This window comes from Lipotes vexillifer, unplaced genomic scaffold (assembly GCF_000442215.2).
Source record: "Lipotes vexillifer unplaced genomic scaffold, Lipotes_vexillifer_v1.1 scaffold422, whole genome shotgun sequence".
Lineage (NCBI taxonomy): Eukaryota > Metazoa > Chordata > Mammalia > Artiodactyla > Lipotidae > Lipotes > Lipotes vexillifer.
Genome location: NW_006779087.1, coordinates 2,461,921 through 2,486,390, shown reverse-complemented (window position 1 = coordinate 2,486,390; position 24,470 = coordinate 2,461,921). Strand labels below are relative to the sequence as shown.

At 50.2% G+C, this 24,470-nt stretch overlaps 2 protein-coding genes across 2 annotated transcripts in view; one reads left to right on the top strand and one right to left on the bottom strand.

Moving 5' to 3' along the window:
* Positions 1-4,263, bottom strand: part of LOC103085409 (ankyrin repeat and FYVE domain-containing protein 1-like) — a 32,631-nt gene extending 28,368 nt beyond the window's left edge. The window contains 1 exon segment of the mRNA XM_082930943.1: positions 4,240-4,263. Coding sequence (XP_082787069.1) covers positions 4,240-4,263 — 24 coding nt within the window.
* GALNT6 (polypeptide N-acetylgalactosaminyltransferase 6) overlaps positions 1,756-24,470 on the top strand; it is a 26,797-nt gene continuing 4,082 nt past the window's right edge. Inside the window, exons 1-7 of the mRNA XM_007452324.1 lie at positions 1,756-1,843; positions 6,307-6,899; positions 8,876-9,048; positions 17,547-17,696; positions 18,731-18,965; positions 22,139-22,256; positions 23,867-24,067. Of these exons, the coding sequence (XP_007452386.1) occupies positions 6,409-6,899; positions 8,876-9,048; positions 17,547-17,696; positions 18,731-18,965; positions 22,139-22,256; positions 23,867-24,067 (1,368 nt within the window). The 5' untranslated portion in view covers positions 1,756-1,843; positions 6,307-6,408. The remainder of the gene's footprint in view (positions 1,844-6,306; positions 6,900-8,875; positions 9,049-17,546; positions 17,697-18,730; positions 18,966-22,138; positions 22,257-23,866; positions 24,068-24,470) is intronic.

The following is a 24,470-nucleotide window of genomic DNA, read 5'->3' as shown; positions in this document are numbered from 1 at the left end:
TACCTGGGCCTCTCACTGTTGTGGCCTCTGCCATTGCGGAGCACAGGCTCCGGACGCGCAGGCTCAGTGGCCATGGCTCACGGGCCCAGCCGCTCCACGGCATGTGGGATCTTCCCAGACCGGGGCACGAACCCGTGTCCCCTGCATCGGCAGGCGGACTCTCAACCACTGCGCCACCAGGGAAGCCCCCATTTTAGTTTTATATCAGGAAATGTTTATCATCTTCAATGGACAGAGACAAACATTAAAATAAAAATATATTATTCAAAATTCATAAAAATAAGGTGAAAGAAATTTAAATAAAACTTTCAAATGATGTTCTTTGTAAGTCTGTAGCATTTAAACTTCTGAAGTTATTAAAGCTTAAAACCATACTACCTGGTTTCTGGTACTGAACGTTCAGGTGCTACCTGAACGTTCAGTACACTCTACATACGTATTTATAATAACCAAAATGAAATTTGAACGAAACAATACTTACCCATGTTACACGTGATGTAATGGCACTTGGTATTTTCTTTTTTGTTTTAGTCTAGTCTAATCTTTTTCTTTTTTTAATACATTTATTTTTTTTAATTTTTTTACTTTTGGCTGCGTAGGGTCTTCGTTGCAACGCCCAGGCTTTGCAGCGAGCGGACTGCACTTCGTTGCAGTGCACAGGCTTCTCATTGTGGTGGCTTCTCCTGTTGCGGAGCATGGGCTCTAGGCGTGTGGGCTTCAGTAGTTCTGGCCCGCAGGCTCAGTAGTTGTGGCTCACGGGCTCTAGAGCACAGGCTCAGTAGTTGTGATGCACAGGCCCAGTTGCTCCACGGCATGTGGGATCTTCCCAGACCAGGGCTTAAACCCATGACCCCTGCATTGGCAGGCGGATTCTTAACCACTGCGCCACCGGGGAAGCCCTGGTCTGATCTTTTAAAGAATTTTTTTTTTCATGCTGACTTGCAACACTTTAAATTTATTTCACAATCCTATAATGAGTTGCAGTCAACAGTTTGATAGACAATGCACTGGGTGAAGCCTTAGTTCCCTTATACCAGGGACAGAAGGTAAATTTGTGTTCCGACTGGTGAGGCCAGGAAAACAGGTCCAATTTGTTCAGCCTAGGAAGTCTTCCTAGAATAAGAGGATTTCTGGCGTCATCTCACTACTAAAACCGAGATGGTCTGATGTGTTGCAATCCCAAGGGTGGTTGGAGGAAAAAGAGTTAGGAATGAACACCCAGCAGCAGCAGGTGGAGAATGAGTGGGTGAGGGCCAATGGGCATACTTGCCAGTGGACCTGGTGGCCAGCCTGAAGGTGAGGGAGCTACACTGTGGGGAGGACCATGTGAAGCCCTGCTCTTGACAAAGGACTGTGTACAATAGGGTCTGTTTCTTCCCTAAGGCTGGTGACCTCCCTGACCTTGCCAGCCACACTTCTGGGAATTGTCTCTTAGGCAGAGAGCAGGAATCCTTAAACCCAAAGTCTTCTGGCTTCCATCGGAATCGGATTATGTGTCCATTCTAAGGGACCCCCCCATCTCTCGCATGCTGAGCAAACAAACCAGAGAGCGAGTCCCTTACTGCCAAGGCTAATCACAGGTGTCTTGTTTCATTTTAGGATTTGGTTAGTACCTTGAGGAACTGCAGGCACCAGAGAGAAAGCCTTAGACAGCCAGGTTGGATCGAGAGAGCAGATGCCTGGGAAGCACTCAACTTAACCCCAAGTCTCTCTCCGGGAGGGAAAAAAAAAGGAACAAAGGGAAACCACACTGCAAGGGACTACAAGGCAATGCCAGGATAAGGGAGTTGGAGTGACCTGGGTGATTCTGTGTGGGTCAATCAGGGAGGCCTTCCTGGAAGAGGTGAGTCTTAAGCACTTGGCACAGCTGGTAACTAAGCTTTACAGGCATACCTCATTTTATTGTGCTTTGCTTTATTTTGCTTCACAGATACTGCAGGGTTTTTTTGTAAATTGAAGGTCTGTGGCAACCCTGTGTTGAGCAAGTCTGTCACTGCCATTTTCCCAACAGCGTTATTTTTTAATTAAGGTTTTTTCCTTTTTCTTTGACATAATGCTATTGCACACTTAATAGACTACAGTATACTATAAACATAACTATTATATGCACTGGGAAATCAAAAAATTGTGTGACTCACTTTCTCGCAGTGGTCTGAAACTGAACCCACAATATCTCCGAGATACGCCTGTACCACACCTTTGTTTCTAACTGTGCGCCCTCTTTCTTGCTGGAGTGGAAGATAGACAAAGTATCAGGGAAGATGCAGCCTGCAGGATGGTTCAACACTGTCATGGCGAACACTTCCCCATTCTGCGGCCCTCAGTCTTTGCTTAGCTGGGGCAGTTGCAGAACTGATGAGGTGTCAGTGTCGGGCAGAACCCTTTGTGCTGGCCCAGCAAGCCCTGGGACAGGACACCGCCTCTACACTGAATCTCCATTTCCCCCTTGCAGCCTTCTTCAAGCCCACAGGGAACTCTACCGTTGTCAGCTTGTCTGTGCTATTCTCCAGTTCTAATTTTATTGATTTGTGAATAGGTAATGTAGTCAGGGTTCAAAGTGCAAAACGGTATTCAGTGCAATATCTTTTTCCTACTCCTGTTCCCTCCCTGGACGGGTGCCACCTGAACCCGGTGCTCCCAGTTCTTGTTCTCTAACTATAGCTTTTAAAATCCCATGGGGGGAGGGATGGTCTCACACCTCTCTGTGTCCGTCTGTGTCCCAGCTGGGATGAATTGTCCCACCCCATCACCCAAGGGAGTTTTCCTAACACCATATCTTCCCTCCTCATCCGTATTGCTGCTATCATGGGTCAGATCCCCAAGCTCCTCTTAACTGGCCGTCCAGCTGCCAGTCAGGTCCATCTCCTGGACACGCTCCACCAGCTGTCCTACTACACTTCCTGTAATGCTGGGCTCCCACTAATCCTTTACCGCTCCCCATACCTCAGGTCAAGGGCAAACTCCTTGCCACGATGTCTTGGTTTCAGCCACCGCTCCAGACCCATCATTTGCTACTCCCATCAGGCTTCATACTCCCACCAAAGCAAACTACTTGGAATTCTCTGATGGGCCATGCTGTCTCCTGCCTCTGGGGCTTTCTATGTGCTGTTCCCTCTGCCTGAAATGTGCTCACCTCACTGGCCAACCCCTACTTGTGTGTTAGTGCTCAGCCCAAGCTTCTCCCCTGAGGGGCTTCACAAACATCACGCTCCCCCACGGGCTGACATGACCTCATCCTCTCTCCTTCAGCCCTCGAGGGTGCCTCTCTCATGCTGTCTTCTCACTGGGTGATCTCTGTTTAAAATTTGACTCCCCCAGTTGACTGTACGCTCCTTGAAGGCTGGGCTTGCACATCTCTGTATCTCCTCCATCTGATAGAGCACCTGGCATGAAGCAGGAACTCAGTCAATACTGGCACAATGAACAAATCTCTTCTGTCTCCCAGACAACGCCTAATATAAAATAGACACTCAAAGAGATTTGATTTGATTTGATTTGATCTTTGCAGCTGCTTCTGCTGCTGCATCTGACATTTTAAAAGAAAATGACCTATCCCCCCCACCCACCCAAAGTGACCCCGTTCCCCCTTGATATCATGACAGCCATGTGTGCCCCAAGTGGATCCAAGTGACTCCGAACACCAGGTTTCTCCATAGGCAGCAGCTTGTATGTTTAAATAACGGCGCAGCTCAGCTGGAGTTACTTTTAAGTACGACAGAGTAAGGAGTGTGGCTTTGGCCAAGGACCAGATGTTTAAGGATAATTCCTGGGAAACTGAGCAGGGATTTATTAATGATAATAATAGAACCAATTGAAGGCTGAGTCTGTGCCAGACGCTCTGCCGAGTACTTTACATACATTATTTCTGATTTAATCCTTCCCACCACCCTGTGGGTTAGGTATTAGTTACCCCCACTTTATAGATGAGGAAGTTGAGGCTTAGATTAACTCATTTGCCCAAGGGTCACACAGCTGCTACTGATAGAAACTAACACTTTTAGAGCACTTACTGGCTGCAGAGACTGCTAAGCTTTTTCCATGAATTATTTCATTGAACTTAGTGCTTACAACGAACAACCCTAGGAAGTAGGTTGTTATTATTAGAAGCGGCAGATCCAGAATTTGTGCCCAGGCTTGTTGCCACCAATGTCTAGTCCTTAACCCCTGAGCCTTATACTTGCAGAGCTGTGTACAGAAAGTTTTACAATCACTCTTCCTCTGAGGTCTGGGACCACGTACCTGGGGGTACGTGCTGGAAGCCATGTTCCTGCCAGAAGGTGCTATCATTAGGATCTTAGATTGTTAAAAAGATTTTTTTTATTAAATATGAGCAGATACAGAAGAATATTTATAAAATATGTGTAGGGTACAAAGAAGAGCAGTGCCACCAGCAACCACCATCCACTATTTTTTTTTAATATTTGTTTAGGCTGCTCAGGGTCTTAGTTGAGGCACTTGGGATCTTTTTTAGTCGCAGCATGCAGGAACTTGTTTAGTTGCGGCATGAGGGATCTTTAGTTATGGATGCAGACTTCTTAGTTGCAGCATGTATGCAGGATCTAGTTCCCTGACCAGCGATCAAACCTGGGCCCCCTACATTGGGAGCAAGGAGTCTTACCCACTGGATCACCAGGGAAGTCCCACCACCATCCACTTAAAAAAAAAAATCACTTCACTTTGAAGTCCCCTGTATGCCTTTATTCCCATATCTTTCCTCCCTCTTCAGAAACTTTGGTTTCACTGTTTATTTAGTTTTCTTTATATGTAGCTCTATCACATATTCTTTTTTTTTTTTTGTCCAGTCCTCTTGGCTTGCGGGAATCTTAGTTCCCCGAGTAGGAATTGAACCCCGGCCCATGGCAGTGAAATCGCGGAGTCCTAACCACTGGACCGCCAGGGAAGTCGCACACGTATTCATTTTTGTATTCATAAAACATATGTTGCTTAGTTTTATGTGTTTTTAAATTTTCTATAAATGGAATCATACTGGATGTATCTTTTTTTTAACATCTTTATTGGAGTATAATTGCTTTACAATGGTGTGTTAGTTTCTGCTGCGTAACAAAGTGAATCAGCTGTACATATACATATATCCCCATATCCCCTCCCTCTTGCATCTCCCTCCTATCCTCCCTATCCCACCCTTCTAGGTGGTCACAAAGCACTGAGCTGATCTCCCTGTGCTATGCAGCTGCTTCCCACTAGCTATCTGTTTTACATTTGGTAGTGTATATATGTCAGTGCCACTCTCTCACTTCATCCCAGCTTACCCTTCCCCCTCCCTGTGTCCTCAAGTCCATTCTCTATGTCTGCGTCTTTATTTCTGTCCTGCCCCTAGGTTCTTCAGAACCTTTTTTATTTGTTTGTTTAGATTCCATATATATGTTTTAGTATACGGTATTTGTTTTTCTCTTTCTGACTTGATTCACTCTGTATGACAGACTCTAAGTCCATCCACCTCACTACAAATAATTCAATTTTGTTTCTTTTTATGGCCGAGTAATATTCCATTGTATACATGTGCCACATCTTCTTTATCCATTCATCTGTTGATGGACACTTAGGTTGTTTCCATGTCCTGGCTATTGTAAACAGTGCTGCAAAAAATATGGGACGTTTCACAAATTTGCGTGTCATCCTTGCACAGGGGCTATGCTAATCTTCTCTGTATCATTCCAATTTTAGTATATGTGCTGCAGAGCCGAGCACTAGATGTATCTTTCTGTAACGTGATTTTTTTTCACTCAACATTGCATCCAAGTTGTGGCATTTAGAAGTGGTTCATTCTTTGTCACTGCTGTGTAGTCCTCTGTGCTGTGGATATTTCACACTATTTATTCATTATAATGCTGACAGACATTTGGATTGTTTCTGATTTTTGCCTTTTTCTTCAGTGCTGCTAGAAACATTCTTGTGCATGCCTCCTGGCATACGTGCGCCAGAGTTTATCTGGGATATAAAACCAGGAGAGGAATTGTGGGGTCATAGAGTATGTACGTTTTAAATTTTTCTAGAGAATGCCACATTGTTTCTCAAAGTGGTTAAGTTGATTAAATCTCTTCATGTGGAGTTTCAGTGTTCCAATTATTCTAGATCCATGAATGCCAGAATCTTAGGGCAGAAAAGAAACAGAGTCCATTTTCCTCATTTTCTGGATGGAGGAAATTTAGGTGCAGGAAAGCGACGTGACTGGGCTAAGGTGATGTCACCATTCAGCAGCAGAGCCTGAACGCGAACCCCAAATGTCCCGACTCCCTCCCCACCACTGCCTTGGGTCATTTCTCTCTCTCATCCCCCTCTTCTCAGGCCGAGGCCCCAGGGTGTGGCCACCACGACCCATCAGGCTATTTCCAGGGCCGGGCCAGCGCTTGGAGCTGACCCAGCCAGGGTTTCCACTGGTTCCAGAGGATGAGGCTGCTCCGCAGACGCCACATGGCCGTGCGCCTGGCCATGGTGGGCAGCGCCTTCGTGCTCTTCCTCTTCGTCCTGCAGAGGGATGTAAGCGGCAGGGAGCAGGCCACAGAGAAACCATGGCTGAAGTCCTTGGTGAGCCAGAAGGATCATGTCCTGGACCTCATGCTGGGAGCCGTGCACAACCTTAGGGATTCAATGCCCAAGTTCCAGATCAGGGCTCCGGAGCCCCAGCATACACTGGCCTCCACAAACCGGACCTGCCTCCCCGAGTTCTATGCCCCAGCTGAGCTGAAGCCCTTCTGGGAACGGCCACCACAGGACCCCAATGGCCCTGGGGCAGATGGGAAAGCATTTCAGAAGAAACAGTGGACGCCCCAGGAGACCCAGGAAAAGAAAGAGGGCTATAATAAGCACTGTTTCAATGCCTTTGCCAGTGACCGCATCTCCCTGCAGAGGGCCCTGGGCCCGGACACCCGACCCCCTGAGTAAGTAGCACCGTGTCCTGGGGTGAGGCCAGGGCTCTGCCAAAGGTGTGGCTGGTATGGCCATAGCCACGGGCTGAGTGCCCGGTAAAGGGCTGACAGGGATTTTAGAGTATGGGCAAGGATTTCCTCTAAGCCTTCACTTTTCCTAATCAATTGCCCTTATCCCAGGGCACAAAAGATTTTGTATCTTTTGATACAAAAAGATTTTGTATCCTCACGTCAAAGATTTTGTGTGGGGTTCGTATTATGGTCAGGCCAGAGGCTCAGGGAGACCTGTGAGAGTGAAACGCAGTTGTGAAGGTGACAGGTTACAGAAAAAGGACCTCTGTCCAGGCTGGGACCAGACGTGGCCTAGGGGTGACTGGGAAGGCCTGACTGCAGGCCACATATTCGGTGGTCTTGCCCCATGCTGAGGCCTGCCCCAGAGACTGCAGGACTCCGCTGCTGAGCTCTTGGCAAAGGGTATTTCCCAACAGCAGCCCCGGTGGTCAGGATTATCCCCACACCTCCTGGTTTCTTTCAGTGAAGACTCACAGGGCCAAGAATTCATTCCAATCTTTATTTGAAGCTGTTTGTACTTTCAATCCCAGGCAATGAAGCAGTTCTTAGATCTTTGAGCCGTAGCCACTTCAGTCTGTGTTCATACTGTCCTCACGTCAAAGATTTTGTGTCTTTCTCATGTAGGCTTTGTCATTCCCAACTCAAGAGTAATACCCTTTTTGGCCTTTTCTCACATGGCAGTTCCCATCCTCGAGTTCATGATTCTTTAGGACTTGGAACCTGGGGTTCCTCAGACTAGGACCTAGTATTGGAGGCCTAGAACATGGAACCACCCCAAGTTATCAGGGCTCCTAGCAGGGAAGGGCAGTGGGCACGAGGGCAGCCAGTGGAGGAAGTCTGGGAGTCTCCTCTGGAAGGCCCCTGAGAAATCTCTCTGATCAGCAGAGGAGGTTAAGAAAGGGCATCAAGGGACTTCCCTGGTGGCACAGTGGTTAAGACTCCATGCTCCCAATGCAGGGGGCCTGGGTTTGATCCCTGGTCAGGGAACTAGATCCCACATGCATGCCGCACTAAGAACTAGATCCCACATGCATGCCACACAATGTACAGTTTCTCTCTAAGAACTAAGAGTGTGCATGCCACAACTAAGGAGCCCACCTGCTGCAACCAAGGAGCCTATGTGCCACAACTAAGGAGCCCACAAGCCCTAACTAAGATCTGTCGCAACAAAATAAATGAATAAAATAAATATATATTTTTAAAAACTATAATGATTAAGAAAAAAAAAAAGAAAGGTCATTAGGCCACATGACTCCTTGAGATCCAGCATTCACACATTCCTGCCCCCAGCCGAGATGGCGTGTGAGAGAGGGTGGCAGTGTGGCCAAGTGCCACAGAGTGGCTGGAGTGGATGAGGATAGAGAAAAGGTCACAGGAAATTGTTTGTGATAATAGTATCAGATTCCAGGGAATTCATGAGGAAATGGATTAGAGAGAAACTGTACATTGTAAAGAGAAAAGCCTTTTCCTCTTTCTTATTGAGTATGGAAATTGTAGTCACTTTTTTTCAGATGTCAGAGTTGCCTTTTATTACTTCCTCTCTGGGACCTCTGGATTGGATTACACTTTATGCAGCACACATATCACTGAGGAAGAGAGAGTCAGCCCTGGGAACTCCTAGAGCAGATGAGAGAAGTGAGGGGGATGCCCTCGGCATCACCACTGGGGCACCGAGCCAGCTCTGGGGAAGACAGGTTTTGGAGTGGGTTGGTTAGGACCTGTGCAGAGGCTCAGAGTAGGTGGCAAATGGTGGGGAAGCTGGAAACCGGGAGCAGCTATTCCCAGCTCCAATGGGGAATGGAGGCTGGGGGATCCAAGGAGCAAAGGATGGTTATAGGAATCTGTGGACCGAGCCCTCCCTGCCCCCGGAACTCCCAGGGACCTGGAGAGCTGTATCTACACGTTCATCCTTGCAGATGTGTCAACCAGAAGTTCCGGCGCTGCCCCCCACTGCCTGCCACCAGCGTCATCATTGTGTTCCACAACGAGGCCTGGTCCACGCTGCTGCGGACGGTGTACAGTGTCGTGCACACCACCCCAGCCATCCTCCTGAAGGAGATCATCCTGGTGGATGATGCCAGCACGGAAGGTGAGGCTAGGGGGCCCCCCAAGGAGAGGCCTGGGGTCTCCCCTGGTATTCTGTGAAAGAGGGCAGGTGCTCCTGAGGGAACAGGCACTGCCTCGTGGCCTGTTGTCTGGCATCACAGCTCATCATAGAGGCTGGGAGCAGGAAGAAGGCAGGTGGGGGCCAGGGGGCAGGTAGGCCGCATTTCTAGAGCCCAAGCTTCATTCACATTTTACCCCAAAAGCTCCAAAAGCTTAGCAGTTCTGGCTTCAAGGACTCCCTTAGAGCTACCAAGCTCAACCCCAAGTTAGAAATGCCAGGAGAGGTCAGGGCAGGGCAGAGGGTGGGGACGGCCTTCCCCCTGTTTCCTGCCTGCCGGACCATTCCCTTTGCTCTTGAAGATTCCACCTCAGAAGCCCTTTGCTATAGTTGGTAATAGACAAGTGAGGTTGCTCGCCAAACTTCCGCCGTTCAAAGCGATTCCAGAAACATCTACGGAGTACTTTGTGCCTGGCACTGACTTAGGCATAGGGGATAGTATGACAAATGACAAATGAGGGACTTCCCTGGCCGTCCAGTGGGTAAGACTCCACGCCTCCAATGCAGGGGGCTCAGGTTCGATCCCTGGTCGGGGAACTAAATCCCACGTGCCATGTGGCCAAAAGAAAAGACAAATGACGCATGAGACAGATCTTGCCCTGAGCAGGCTAACAGCCCCCGTAGTCACATGACTGCTAACAACACCAACCACAATGGTGTGGCCTGTAACACACCCCAACGGACATGAAAGGGCATGGACTTGAGAGTCTGACACCCAGGAACTCAAGTCGCAGCTCTGACTCTTCCTAGCTCTGTGACCTTGGGTGAGACACTTAGCCTCTCTGAACCTCAGTCCCCTCCTCTAAAACTGAAGACAGTGGTGGCCGAGGGCTCAGAGATAGGTGGTAAATGAGATCATTCATGCGCTGCAGAGTACTTAGTCTTGAGTAAGAGCTCCGTGTGCATTAGTTTCATTTTATTCTTTGTATGGTAGCAAGGCGCTATGGGAGGTAGTTATTTCTGTGTGGCATGGCTGGGGCCGGCCACCATGGAGGCCAGATTAGAGCGGCGCCTGAAAGCCCGAGTGTTTAGGGAGAGGAGAGGTGTTGAAGGGCAGTCCCGGAAGAGGGAACTTCCGGAAATAACATCAGTGTGTTTGTGCTGTGGAAAATGACACTAAAAAGAAAAACATCCGTGTGTTTGTGCTGTGGGGAGTGACACTAAAAAGATGTTGAATGAAATCCGTGCCGTGCTAAAAGTATTTATTTGGGGGGGAAAATAAAACGAGGTATCATTGAAGGTGCTTAAGCTGGAGGGTGACCTTATTCAGAAGGATGGCAGCTTTGGGGAGGGTAATTATCAGGAAGAGAGGAAGAGGACCCCGAGTCCAGAAAGGAAGTTCATAAATCACTTGAGCATGGGATGCCAGGGCCAGAACTAGGAAGGGGACTGCGGGACCCATGCATCGGTGGACTGGGGTCCTCCAGGAGCTGAGCCCTCCTCCCAGGTGGCGCATGGGGGCTGGGGCTCTCCCGGGTTGGCTTCCTGTGCCCGTGCTCCCGTATGGAGGGCAGGAACTGTGCGCCCCCTCCAGTGGAGCTGCTGACGCCCCCTCCTCTCCCCCAGCCCCCTCCTGCCCTCTGGGTAAAAGGACTAGGGCCGGGGAGGGCAGTGCAAGGAGAAGCTGAGTATGGGCACAGTTGCGTCCATTTCTTCAGGGAGCTCACATTTCCCCGGGAAGGACAGACCTAGCAGCACTTACAAAGCAAAAGCAGACAAGTACCAGCGAGCGATGCAGTGAAAGGGTCTGGTAGATAAGGAGCAGAGAGATTAGCTTCTGGAAAGGGAGGGCAGAGAGTTTGGCGGAGAGGGTTGGGGCTTGAGAATGGCCTCCGGGCAATCTCAGCAGCAGCAGATTGTTTGTAAAGAGTGGAAACCAATGTATCAGCTGCCCTTCCTCTCAAACTGGGCTCTCTCATGACCCTTCTCCCCACAACCCTGAGCGGCCCATCCCTCAGAAGCTTCTTCCCTTGAATCCCATGTGGTGGAAGTTCTAAACAGTTGCAACCTGTCACTCAGAACTGTGTACAGCCCTGAGGCACAGTTGGGCAGTTCCGCTGGCCAGGCCAGCCAGTGACGTAGTGCCAGTCTGCCACGGAGAGCTTCGAAAGGGCAGAGTGGCCTGTGCCTAATGGAATGGGCTTGGCAAAGAGCCTGCCCCTCTCAGGCCTCCCGACCTGTTCCGGTTCCTTCTGGTGGCCTCTCCCTTATTGCTCTCATACAGCCAACTCCAGCATCTCGGAATCACCTGCCTGAAAAACCGAAACCAGCCATTCTTAGTTTCCTGGGTCCTGGCGTCCTTTGACAATCTGTTAAAAGCTATGCCCCTCTCTCTAGAACAGTGCACAACTGCCACAAGTGTGCACAGACCCACATTTGTGCATGTAATTCCAGGGAATTTGTGGACCCCGGGATAAACCACCCTACCTTGAGGGCTTTGTGACTCTAGAGATACTTTCAGCAATGTTCAGTTCAGCAAAGAAAGAAAAATACCCTCAGATCCACGGTCAGGAATCTCTGCAGTCCACGGTGGGATAAAATTTCCCACACGTTTGACCATTTGATCAGATCACCTGGCTCTCATTATACACGCACACAAACAATGGCTGTGTCTCTGCTGAAATTCAATGCCTTTGCTCTCTGTCCTCCTATCCAGGTGCCCAGCAGCACGGTTTGACCACAAGTGTAAGGGCGTTTGATACTGGGGGGCGGGTATCAGAAAGAGGCCCTGTGCCAGGCTGGGGAACTTTTTCTTTCCCACTTCACAGTCCGTCCGTCCCCAGGCACAGACTTCCCTCCTGCATGGCCAGGTCAGCAGCCGAGGTCCATTGGTCTGGCGCATTCCACAAGCTCCTAAAACCTGGCCCCCCCCCACGCCTGTCAGTGTACCACGCCCCAGACAGGGCAACCTCTTGTCCAAAGCTCTTCCCTGCCCTTGGCAGGGAGGCTGAGTAGGAAAACCTACGCCTCGCTCCTGTGGGAATTCGCTAGATGGTTGGGAGGAAATCAGACACTTACCAAAGACCCAGAGAGCAGAGATATGAACAGGATCCTCTGTGAGCAGGTTCCTCAAGGAGAGAGGAGGAGTGGGGAGACGGGGTTGGCCTGGGAGAGGGGCTGTAGGAAGGGAGGAGGAATCAGCAGGGAGAGGATAGGAGAGGAGGGGCAGCCCTGAAGTCAGGAAACACGGTGAGAAAGGCAGGGGAGGAGCCATTGGGAGCACTTCGGATTAGCCCACGGTTTCCCCCACTGCCATCTCCCCTGGCCGGTCAGAACTGAAGTGAGTGGCAGTTCCTCTCGTGGCCCCCTGAACTCCTAAGAGACACCAGTAATGCAAGTCAGGAATTATTCAAAGCCTCCAATTCTGGTTGAATTACAACTTCCAGTGTCTATTCTAACAGGTAAAGTTGCTTTATTACTGCTATCTCTTACCTCTTTCCTTGTTTTATAATATAGGAAGATGTCTCTGTAGTAACTCTATGTCCTGGATTTTCTAGGAAGGTTTCCGTTCATTATTTTCTTCCCCGTAAAGAAATTCTGCTATTCCCGCATGTCAGTTTCACCTGCCAGTTTAATCCTCACGCTTGGAGATGGAAAGAGGCCGATAATGAGTCTTGATTTGGGTTCGAAAATATAGCCCAGTGTCTAAATGTTCCATCTGGGCAGGAGGATTGTAGAATACGCCCAAAGGGTGTTATACTCGTTCCTTTCTCCTGTTCTCCTTGCAAAAGGATTAATCAAGAAAAATTTCCCAATTGCAGTTCGATTTCAGGCTGGATAGAGTATAGATGGGCATGAAATGAAAACAGCATAAAACGAGAGAGGAAAAGTTAAGAGAGGAAGTCCTCCCTACAAGAAAGGCTTTCTGTTTTGTTTTTCTTTTCTAGATTTTTCAGCAGCCAAAGTAGAGAGGGAGAGTCCACAAGAGAAGCATAAATAAAGGCGGTTCACTGATGTGCTTAATAAGTATTTATCAGTACCTACTGAGCACCAGACCCTGGGCAGGCTCCAGGGTTGTAACTGAACAGTTGAACAAGGTGTCTGTCTTTTTAGAGCTGACTTTTTTAACGGGAAAGACAGAAAATAAATAATTACAGATAATAATAGGTGCTATGAAGAAATTAAATTAGAAGAAAAATAAGAATGCAGGTGATGGGCTACTCAGTAATTAGGCAGCTTTTTTAGTCAGAGTAGCCAAGAATGGCTACTCTGAATGCTCCCCACAACGGGAACAGCCAGCGCAAAGGCCCTGAGGCTTAGTGTGTTAATGGGGCAGAAATAAGGTCAGGATGGCTGCAGAGAAGCGAGCAAGAACAGCACTGGTACAGAGTGAGTTTACAAAGGTGAGCAGAACTGAATCACAAGACCTTTTTAAGCAGTAGTGTAGTGTTTGGATTTTTGAATGTGTGTGGTGAAATATACATAAAATTTACGGTTTTAAGTGTACCATTCAGTGGCATTAAATACATTCTCATTGTTGTGAAACCATCACCAGAACTCTTTCATCTTCCCAAATTGAAACTCTATGCCCATTAAACAATCACTCCCCATTCCCTAGCCCCCCAACCCCTGGCAACCCCCATTCCACTTTCTATGAATTTTACTACTGGAGGTACCTTATATAGGTGGTATCATACAGTATGTGACCTTTTGTGTCTGGCTTATTTCACTTAGCATAATGTCTTCAAGGTTCATCCATGTTGTCACATGTCAGAATTTGCTTCCTTTTTAAGGCTGAGTATACCATTGTTTGTGTAGAACACATTTGTTTATTCATTCATCCACCCATGGACATTTGGATCGTTTCCACATTTTTGACTATTGTGAATAATGCTGCTATCAACATGGCTGTACAAATATTTTTTTGAGTCCCTGCTTTCAATTATTTTGGCTGTATACCCAGAAATGGAATTACTGGATCATATGGTAGTTCTTTGTTTCATTTTTTGAGGAACCATCATACTGTTTGGATTCGTTTTTTAAGTGCAATTTTAAACCACCGTAGTGACATGATGTGATTTATAGTTTTAAGAGAGAACTCACTGTGGCTGCTATGTCACGAGTAGATTGGGAAGAGGAGTATAGAGAACAGGCTGGGAGACCACTTAAGATGTGACTGCTGCAGTGATGGTGGGGATGGAGAGAGAGAACTGGCCATATTTGCTGAAGGACTGTTTGTGGAGGGGGAGAGAGGGGGAGAATCGTGCACGATTCCTAGTTTAGAGCAGCTGGAGGGATGCTGGTACCATGTATTTACATGGGGGGAGGCTGGGAGGGCAGGTAGGGAAGAAATCTGGGGCTCCATTTCAGGCGTGTTAGGTTTGTGGTTTTGTTAGACATCCAAGTGAAGATGGCAAGGCCAGGAAAAACAGCCCAGGAGCATCTGCATATAGAGGGTATTTCAGACATGGCACTAAGGAAGGCATGTGGGGGGGGGTGTCACAGGAGTCTCATAGACTTCAGCCGTGAGGAATGAAGCCGGGCTGGGGTGGTGTGGTGTTGAACCTAAATGAGGAGGGTCTCTTCTGGGGGACATAAGGGAAGATGGTTGGGACCGTCTGTCTTTCCACACTCAGCTCTGCTGCACCCAGCTCTTGGGTTGATGTCCAGTGGGTCCAGGGAGGGGCCTGACTTAGGAGAGCTATCTCACCCCCCTCCCTGTCAAAGGGCCTGAGGCTCACGCTTAGAATTCCCAGGTCCCACCTAGCCACCTGAGATTGGAGGGAAGGCATGGGAGAAGGGCTCTGTAGAGCTTAGGCTGCCCTGACGTTCACAGCTCAGTGCTTGGCGTGCTTTTACCACAAAACCCACTTCCTATGATGTTTTGTCCCTGGGTTATCTTCACACCATGAACTTCCTGTAAGCACAGTTATGTTCTCAGGGGAAATATCCGCCGGCAGCCGCACCGAGAAGGTTAGACTCCCACACGGGGATCCTCCCACCTCCCTGTTAGAGCCAGCACTCGGGGCTGTACTTGGAGGATGAGCCTAGGAGCTCTGTGAAGGCAGGACCCAGACCCCGGCCCTTCCTGCCCAGGATAGTGGCTGGCACCTGGCAGTGTGTTCACTGGTGTTTTCTAAGTGAGTGCTGGGCTGAAGCTGCCAAATGAGGCTAATTTTGACTCATAAACAGTGGGGACAATACTCGGTATTTCATAGCGCTTTAATCTTCACAGAGAAGATTAAATAAGAAAGCCAAGGGCTTCCCTGGTGGCGCAGCGGTTGAGAGTCCGCCTGCCGATGCAGGGGACACGGGTTCATGCCCCGGTCCGGGAAGATCCCACATGTCGCGGAGCAGCTGGGCCCGTGAGCCATGGCCGCTGAGCCTGTGCGTCTGGAGCCTGTGCTCCGCAACGGGAGAGGCCACAACAGTGAGAGGCCCGCGTACCGCAAAAAAAAAAAAAAAAGTCAACATGGAAGCACCTGGTTCCATGAGTGGCACGTAGTAGTGCTCAAGTATTTGGGCACTGTGTGTGTGTGTGTGTGTGTGTGTGTGTGTGTTTGTGAGTGTGTCAAAGGAGAGAGAGACTGACTTCCCTGGCGGTCCAGTGCTTAAGAGTCCGAGTTTCCACTGCAGGGGGCCCGGGTTCCATCCCTGGTGGGGGAACTAAGATCCCGCATTCTACTTGGTGTGGCCAAAAGGAAAAACAAAACGAGTAGAGCGAGAGATCAATCGCGCCTCCACAAAACTGACTTCGGACCCCAATTTGTGTGACACTGCATTGAGAGCGAGGCCTAAGCTCTGGGCCGATCCCACAGCCCTCAAGAGAAAGGACACACCCGCCCTGTGCCGCCACTTCTGAAACCACAGGCAACTCCATTCTGCACAGTGGGGAGCAGAACAGTGGCACAGATAAACCAAAACAGCAGTTACTGAAACATCACTAAGATTTGGACTATGTTCCAAGGTGGATTGCTTCAGAATAGGGCTATATTTAATGCTCTGAGGATTTCCGACTAAATAACAAGAGTCATAAAGTGAGCCCCCTCTCAGAAGGGGCTGGAGATCTCAGCAGATACCCCTCCCTTCAAAGCGCTTTCCCCACACCCTCCAATTCAGGATGGTTGCCCCTCCTGGAGACTCCCCCAGCCCTGCACCACCTCTGGCAGGTCACTTATCACCTACCCTGCTGTGGCCCGTTCCCTGGGTGGCAGGCACACCACTGTGCCTGGCTCGTGGAGGTGCTGGGTACATGGTTTTTAAATGTAATTAAAAAGTCGCTCAGCATCTTTTCATCTTCCTAAAGAATTCCGTGTGCAGAGGTGGTAATAAAGAGGATTAGAGGAGAAAATATCCAGAATACACACAAAAGGAAATGAGAAGGGAATTCAAACGTGTTACAAAAAATCAACAAAACAAAAAGGAAGACAGTAATGGAAGAAATGAGAGACAAAAAGGGTATTAAACATATAGAAAGCAAATAACAAAATGGCGAAAGTTGTATTTCCCTATCAGTAATTACTTTAAATGGATTAAACTCCCCAATCAAAAATCATAGATTGGGCTTCCCTGGTGGCACAGTGGTTGAGAATCTGCCTGCCAATGCAGGGGACACGGGTTCAAGCCATGGTCTGGGAAGATCCCACATGCCACGGAGCAACTAAGCCCGTGCACCACAACTGCTGAAGCCTGAGCTCCAGAGCCTGCGAGCCACAACTGCTGAGCCCGCGAGCCACAACTACTGAAGCCCGCGCACCTAGAGCCCGTGCTCCGCAGCAAGAGAAACTACCGCAATGAGAAGCCCGCGCACTGCAATGAAGAGCAGCCCCTGCTCGCCAAAACTAGAGAAAGCCCACACGCAGCAACGAAGACCCAACGCAGCCAAAAATAAATAAATAAATTTATTTATTTTTAAGAAAAGAGGATTAGACTAAGACTTCTTGCTGCTGCCCCAGAAGCCAGAAATCAATACTTGTGTCCACTCTACCTATCAGACTTACTCTGAAGAGCCTGGGAGACAGGGACTCAGACAGGGAGAAATGACTGCCACAACCCCCAGGTGTGGAAAGGAAGGGAGGCCCGAGGCCCAGCTCTGAAAAGATGGGGGGCTGGGAGGGTGCAGAGACCAAGAGGGGCATCTGAGAGCCTTTGTCAGAAGTTGATACTTGATTTGAGACCAAAGAAACACAACTCTGAGGTCCTGTCTCAAGACATCAGAGAAGGCGCCCCGGTAAGCAGACACAGGATGGGCCCAACAGAGCCAGTGGAATGTCCTGGCAAGGCGGCCACGGGCAGTGAGACCACACAGGGGACCTCATCCTTCCACCCCCGCCCCCAACCTTGGGCTTCTGTGGAGTTGCTCAGCGCAGTGTGGGCGGGAGGGTTAAAATGCAGGCCCGCTGGAGCGCCCAGACTTGGTGCACACGGGGGATTAGGTTTGCAACAAAGTGGTGAGCTGGCGACAATGACCCTGTCCCTTCCAGAGTACTTGAAGGAGCCGCTGGAGCAGTACGTAAAGCAGCTGCAGGTGGTGAAGGTGGTGCGGCAGGAGGAACGGAAGGGGCTGATCACCGCCCGGCTGCTGGGAGCCAGCGTGGCCCAGGCGGAGGTGCTCACCTTCCTGGATGCCCACTGTGAGTAGAAGAGGGCCGGCCTGGCTCTGTCCCCCTTCCCTCCCTGGCAGAATGAAGAGCTGGGACCATGGACTCAGCAGAGCACCTTCCGGCCCTGCTGTCTCGGGATCGAAGCAGGCTTGGGACTCCCCTAGCTTCTTGTTCTCCTTTCTCACCCCAGTGCCAAGGATGGTTATCAGGAGGCACACACAGCCCTAAAACAACTGGTGACCCCACAGTTACTGGGAGTGTGTTCTGGAGCCCCAGACGTTCCTCTCTCCCCCCACCATCTGAACGTCATTCTGAGCTCAGCCTCCCGGAGAGGCCTCCTGTCGCCACTGGGCACTGGTTGGCGTGGCACTTTCCTGCAGGGCCACATGGGGCCAGAAGGCCTGCTTCTTGCCCCAAAACAAAACACTTCCCCACCATTGTCAGGGAAAGAAACGTTCCGTAAAAGCAGTGATACATATTCTGAGAAGCTATAGCCTTGGAGTCAGAAGCCCTAGATTTGCGTCCTGGCCCTGCCACTAACCAGGCCTCAGTTTTCTGTTCTATCAAGTGGGATGAGGATGCCAACCTTACTCACCAACAAAATGAAGGCTAAATCAGGTCATATGTACAGTTCATCGAAAATCCCAAAGGGATGATTATTCTACAACTGGAGCTGAAGCATGAGGTGCAGAGATCCCTGGGAGAGGGGACACCCCCCTGTGAAACCCACACTTGGGTGGGGAGGGCCGACTGAGTGGATAGGCTACAGACCCTGAAGACACCCTTCCAGGGCCTTCACTGTGCCTTTGGGTCCACCATGTTACTCCCCAGAGACCTCCATTCTCCCCTCCAAAGCCACCTCCACCTCTTTTCGGGGGAGAGGGCAGGTGTAGGAGGGTCCTGGGAGATCTCTGTCCACTCTCTGTGGCCGTGGAGCTTGCACGTGTTTCCCTGTCTACAGCTAGGGAGTGAGCGCTTGTCATCCTGGGGCTCCCCGCTGGCGGGGGGCACGGGCTCAGCTGTGGGCAGGACCCTGACTGATGTCTCCTGGTGCCGACCTGCAGGTGAGTGCTTCCATGGCTGGCTGGAGCCCCTCCTGGCTCGCATCGCTGAGGACGAGACAGTGGTGGTGAGCCCAAACATTGTCACTATCGACCTGAACACTTTTGAGTTCTCCAAGCCCGTCCAGAGGGGCCGAGTCCAGAGTCGTGGCAACTTTGACTGGAGCTTGACCTTCGGCTGGGAGACCATACCTTCACATGAGAAGCAGAGACGCAAGGATGAGACCTACCCCATCAAGTAAGTACTGTAGCCTGGTGGGCCCACATCCTGGTCTCCATGGTCCCAGGGACCTGGGCCATCTCAGGTCAGCATTTATGAGGTGCTCTATGAAGCACTTGACATATTTAATCGTCATCCCCTATGCGGTAGATACTGTGATTAGCCTGGTTTGCAGGTGAGAACACTGACGCTCCTGGTGATGAACAGCTGGCCTCAGACTATACACTAGAAAGCGGTGGAACGAGGATGCCCATCCCGCCAATCTGGCCCCAAGCCCGTGTCCCCACCATGGCTCTGTCCTACCTATCACCATAGCAGCTGGCTCTCACTCACCACCTTCTGTGTGCCAGGCCCTGGGCTAAGGGCTTTCCACACCTTATCCCATTTATTCCTCCCTAAGTGTAGAAGGGTGTGACTGCTGCTTTCAGAGAGATGGAGGGTAGAGGCCATTGTAAAATAGCCATTATAATAAGAGGGGGTGGTGTGTGCACCCAGGTCACCATCTTTGAAAAGACTGAGAACATATTAAAGGAAAATAGACAAATGTCCTGCAGTTTACAGTGTGTTGCAGTTGCCCTGAACTTTTTCGGGAAAAGGGCTAGATAGCAGATATTTTAGGTTTTGCCAGCTACAAAAAATAACCCCTTCAAAATGTAAAAAACATTCTTTGCCAGAACCTTAAAGCCAGGCCAGCTTTGACCCACAGGCCCCAGTCTGCCAACCCCTGAGCTAGAGGGCAGATGCTTGAAAGTTTATCCATTGTTTGATGCCCAGCTGGGTTTGCCTGCCCCTCCCTCTCCAGATTGCCTGTTGGTGTTGTTAGAGACCACAGCCGTCTCAGCTAAACCGAGCTGGGGGGTGACTTTTAGAGTACCCTGTGCTTCTGGATTATCTGTGCCATTGCTTTCCTATACTGGCCAGGAAACTGAAGGGTCAACCAAATATATATACCAGGGATGGCGGGAAGCAGAGTTTGGGGATACGGTGAGCAGAGATAAAAGGGAAGGCTTTCTACCCATGCACATGCCCAAATCCTAAGAAATGCCCAGAGCCACAGTAGAGAGGGCTCGGGTGGGCCACAGGAAGGAATCCCATGGTCCTGAACAGCCAGCTGCACTGTGTCCTTTCGAAGGGGCAGAGGGGAAAGGAGAAGGCAGGAGAGAGAAAAGAAATTGGAACTCCCTATAGACCCTCTGCTTGATTCATAGATGTCTTTTGTTTGAGGTATACATCAACAAAACCCCCTTCCCCCAAGCTGGGGGCCAGGCACACAGTGGCACAGTCAGGGACAGGGCACCTGGCCCCCACCCATCACTGACGTCCCCCGCTCTGATGTCTGAGGACCGTACAACTGGAAGACAAAGCTCCAGTGTTTGAGGAATTAATTTGCTCCCTGCTCCCTGGTGGCATGCAGGGCTTGCCTGAGGCACTTTGCATAGTACCCACCAGAAGGCCTGCAGGCAGCACCCTCCCTTCCTCCACTCCCAAAGTCAATGGGAGGCCAGGAGGAGAGGTGAGGGCCCAGGGGACCCTAGGAAGCAGGCCAGGAAATGCAGAGTGTTTCCAGAGGTTGCCTGTTGGTTGTGGGTCTGCAGCGAAGTTCCCCGTGTAGAGTTTATCCTCAGAGATAATTTGTCAGTGGCTTCTTGGTCAGAGGGACCCTCTCAAAGCCAAGAGACAGGCCCAGGTCGGGGAAACCCTGAAGAAGTAGCAGGTTAGGGGCTTCCCCGGTGGCACAGTAGTTAAGAATCCACCTGCCAATGCAGGGGACATGGGTTCGATCCCTGGTCCAGGAAGATCCCACATGCCGCGGAGCAACTAAGCCTGTGCGCCACAACTGCTGAGCCTGTGCTCTAGAGCCCGTGAGCCACAACTACTGAGCCCATGTGCCACAACTACTGAAGCCCGTGCACCTAGAGCCCATGCTCCAAAACAAAAGAAGCCACCGCAATGAGAATCCCACGCACCGCAACGAAGAGTAGCCCCCGCTTGTCACAACTAAAGAAAGCCCACAGACAGCAACGAAGACCCAATGCAGCCAAAAACAAATAAATAAATAAAATTATTTTTAAAAAAAGGAAGCAGCAGGTTAGTTCCAAAATGCTCATCTAGAATCCCAGGACTCTCTGAGGCTTTCCTGGCCTTACTTGGGCTGGCTTAGAACCCCTGGGAGAGGCCACAACCAGTGACAGAAAGCTTGCCTGAGCTTGAGGGTTTCCCAACCGAAATTCCTTCCAGAAAGTGGCTGCAGGAGCCAACTTCAGGGTGACGACAGCAGCCATAGGGTAACGCCAAGGTCCTGGGTAATAGCCTTGACCAGTCCAGTGAACACTGAGCCCCTGCTGTGTGTGAAGCACCTTGACCGGTTCTGCGCTGACAGAGGTTTCTGCATGGTTGTGCCACATGGAGCCACCCACTGAGGGCAGCAAAGCCCCATCCAAGCCAGCCTGGCGTGGCACAGAGGCCAACAGCTAACGATCTGTGTGCACTCCTGCCCTGTCTGCCACCCCCGCCTTCAGCCCTTGGCCCCGCCCCTCTCATGAGCAACGTGGTATCTAAGTTCTAGATGTTTTTGTCAATTTATCTAAACATGGGTCTGTGCCTCCCTGCCTTTGTCTGAAAGCCAGAATCTTGTTGTAGCCCCCAAATGCTCCCTGTAGTTCAAGTTGAGCTTAATTTCACCTCGCTTCCTACTCTGTTTCTGGGAGCACCTATGTCCAAAAACAATTTCACATATCTTCTGATAACCAAGTATCTACTGTGCTTTAGGAACTTTGCTGCCAAAAGGCAAACGATTGTGGCTTTTCCCTCAGCTACTACACTGAGTTCTCAGAGGACAAGATCTGTCTCTCTTTACTCTGTACGACTAACACGTAGCACAGGCCCTGGAACCCATGTGTAACACATGCTTGGTTGAATGAATGAGTGAATGAATGCCTTTTAGAAGAGAGTAATGGTAATTACATCTCTCCTCAACCTGATCTTAGAAGGTGAAGAGAACATAGTAAAAGCTCAATAAACATTTGCTAAGTGCATAAGCTAGTGGAAGAGGGGCTGCATATCCCAGGTGAGAGGAAAGGAGGAGGGAGGGAGTTTAGGAGGCGTCATCGGTGAGTTCACAGCTTTCCACGCCAGGTTCTGGCCCCTCTTCCCCCCAGAAGATGCACATGCTTCTCCCTCTGTCTCTCCAGATCCCCGACGTTTGCTGGCGGCCTCTTCTCCATCTCCAAGTCCTACTTTGAGCACATCGGTACCTATGATAATCAGATGGAGATCTGGGGAGGGGAGAACGTGGAAATGTCCTTCCGGGTGAGAGTGAAGCGGGCTTTGCGGGGGACCCACAACGTCCCAGGGGACGGCCTGAGACCCTGTCTCTTAGGCAGTGCCAGGGATATCAGTTCTTCAGCTGAACTTGGAAGGGTGGCTGTTTCCCGTCATGGCTCCACCTTCCCTCTGCCCCCTCCCTGTCCATGGCAGTAGGGCCTTGGGAGTCGGATTGGACAACTGAGAACAAATTACTGGGCAGAACTCCTCAGAGGGAAGGGGTAATAGAGGTAATAGGAACCAGACATCTGGGGACTGGTGACATCTTTCATGATGTCTGTTGGAAAAGGGTTAGGGTGAAGGTGGAACAGGTCAGTAAGCAGTCACTATCCTTTTTCTGGAAAAATCAGGCTCTGCTTTCCAGGTCAGAGACCTCATGCCTTGGTAGCCTTAGGAGTTTCCCCCCACCCTGTGTTCAGCAAGCTCTTCATAACCGTAGGAGAAGATGATGGCCAAATTCTGGTGGGCCCCAGAACTCTGAGGGATTTCAGGAATAAGGAAAATCAGGATTAGGTTGGAAGAAAGGCTTGCCTTTGCCTCTTCATGACATCTACACAGATCCCCATCCAGTGGAGAGTAATTAACAAGCAAATGAGCTTGTTTATGAAGTCATCTCTCACAGTGCTTGGCACATACAAGCACATCGTTGATACCTGCTGTTACTATGGCTAATGATTATGTATTTCTGTTGCTGCTATACTAAAATGAATGACAACATACCCCCCAATCTAAAACCTGAAAGGAGAAGACACAGGTAGAAGGGATCTCGTAAACCAGCCCTCTGACGGAGGAGGGTCACCAGCTCAGTCACCATAACTCCCGTGGTTCTGATCCTTGGCTCGTCCATGAGCCTCTGACCTCTGTTCAGTCTCTCTGCAAGGAAGCTAGTGTGCTAAAGGTCCAGGTGATCACAAGCCACCTGATGGTAGCTATTAATTAATGAATTGATGCTTTGATTAGGTCACAAGTTGATCTCGATTTGGAGCAGCTTGAGTTTCCAGTAACACCTGCGTGAGCTGATAAAATCACATTTCCAGGTCAAAAAGCCAGGTGGGGCTTCCCTGGTGGCGCGGTGGTTGAGAGTCCGCCTGCCGATGCCGGGGACGCGGGTTCGTGCCCCGGTCCGGGAAGATCCCACATGCCGCGGAGCGGCTGGGCCCGGGAGCCATGGCCGCTGAGCCTGCGCGTCCGGAGCCTGTGCTCCGCAACGGGAGAGGCCACAACAGTGAGAGGCCTGTGTACTGCAAAAAAAAAAAAAAAAAATAGCCAGGTGGCCAGAGCTCACAGTAGGTAGATGTACATAAAATTTGCCAACTGTCTTTTCTCCAAAGTGGGCCCTGGTAACCCTCAGGACCTTGCAAATTTCTGTTTGCTTTAATCAGAGTGAACCAACATCAGGGAGCCAGAGATTGTGTAGTTATGGCCTGGGAAGAAGCCTGGTCAGTGTCTTTTTTTCCAGCGAGAGAGCACAGTGCAGCATTTCCCTGAGTCCGTGGACCGGGGGTCTGGCACCCTGGGAATGGAACAGAGCTGCTTGGTGGGGAGGTTTTCCCACCCACCCCCTGAAAACCCCATCCCATATCCTCTTACGGCAGGTGTGGCAGTGCGGGGGCCAGCTGGAGATCATCCCCTGCTCTGTGGTCGGCCACGTGTTCCGTACCAAGAGCCCTCACACCTTCCCCAAGGGCATCAGTGTCATTGCTCGCAACCAAGTGCGCCTGGCTGAGGTCTGGATGGATAGCTACAAAGAGATTTTCTACAGGAGGAATCTGCAGGCAGCAAAGATGGCCCGAGAGGTGAGAGGGGAGGGTGCTCAGGAGGTGTTTAGATGAATAGAAGGGCAGAATCCCAGCCCCTGGTCAAGAGCTTAATGATGACATCTCCACCACCTGGTGCCTTTACCCCTCAGACCTTGGGAGCTAGAGCCCAGGCTCTATTTTGGAGGCTAGAGAATGAGGAGAGGAGGCTTTGTTGTCCCTGCCTGGGGAGCCCCAGTATCTTTTAGGAGGGGAGGGAGAAAAGATTTGGAGGAAGAACCTCTTACGGGAAGAATGGCCTTACTCTGTAAAACTAGGAATTGAGGACTGGGAGAAAAGTGGGAGTTCACAGGAGATGGTGGTGGTGCTATGGGTGCGGGTCCCAAAGCCAAGGCAGGGGGTTTGGGATTAGATGTGGGGCCCAGCTGGTCCTGAGCAGGAA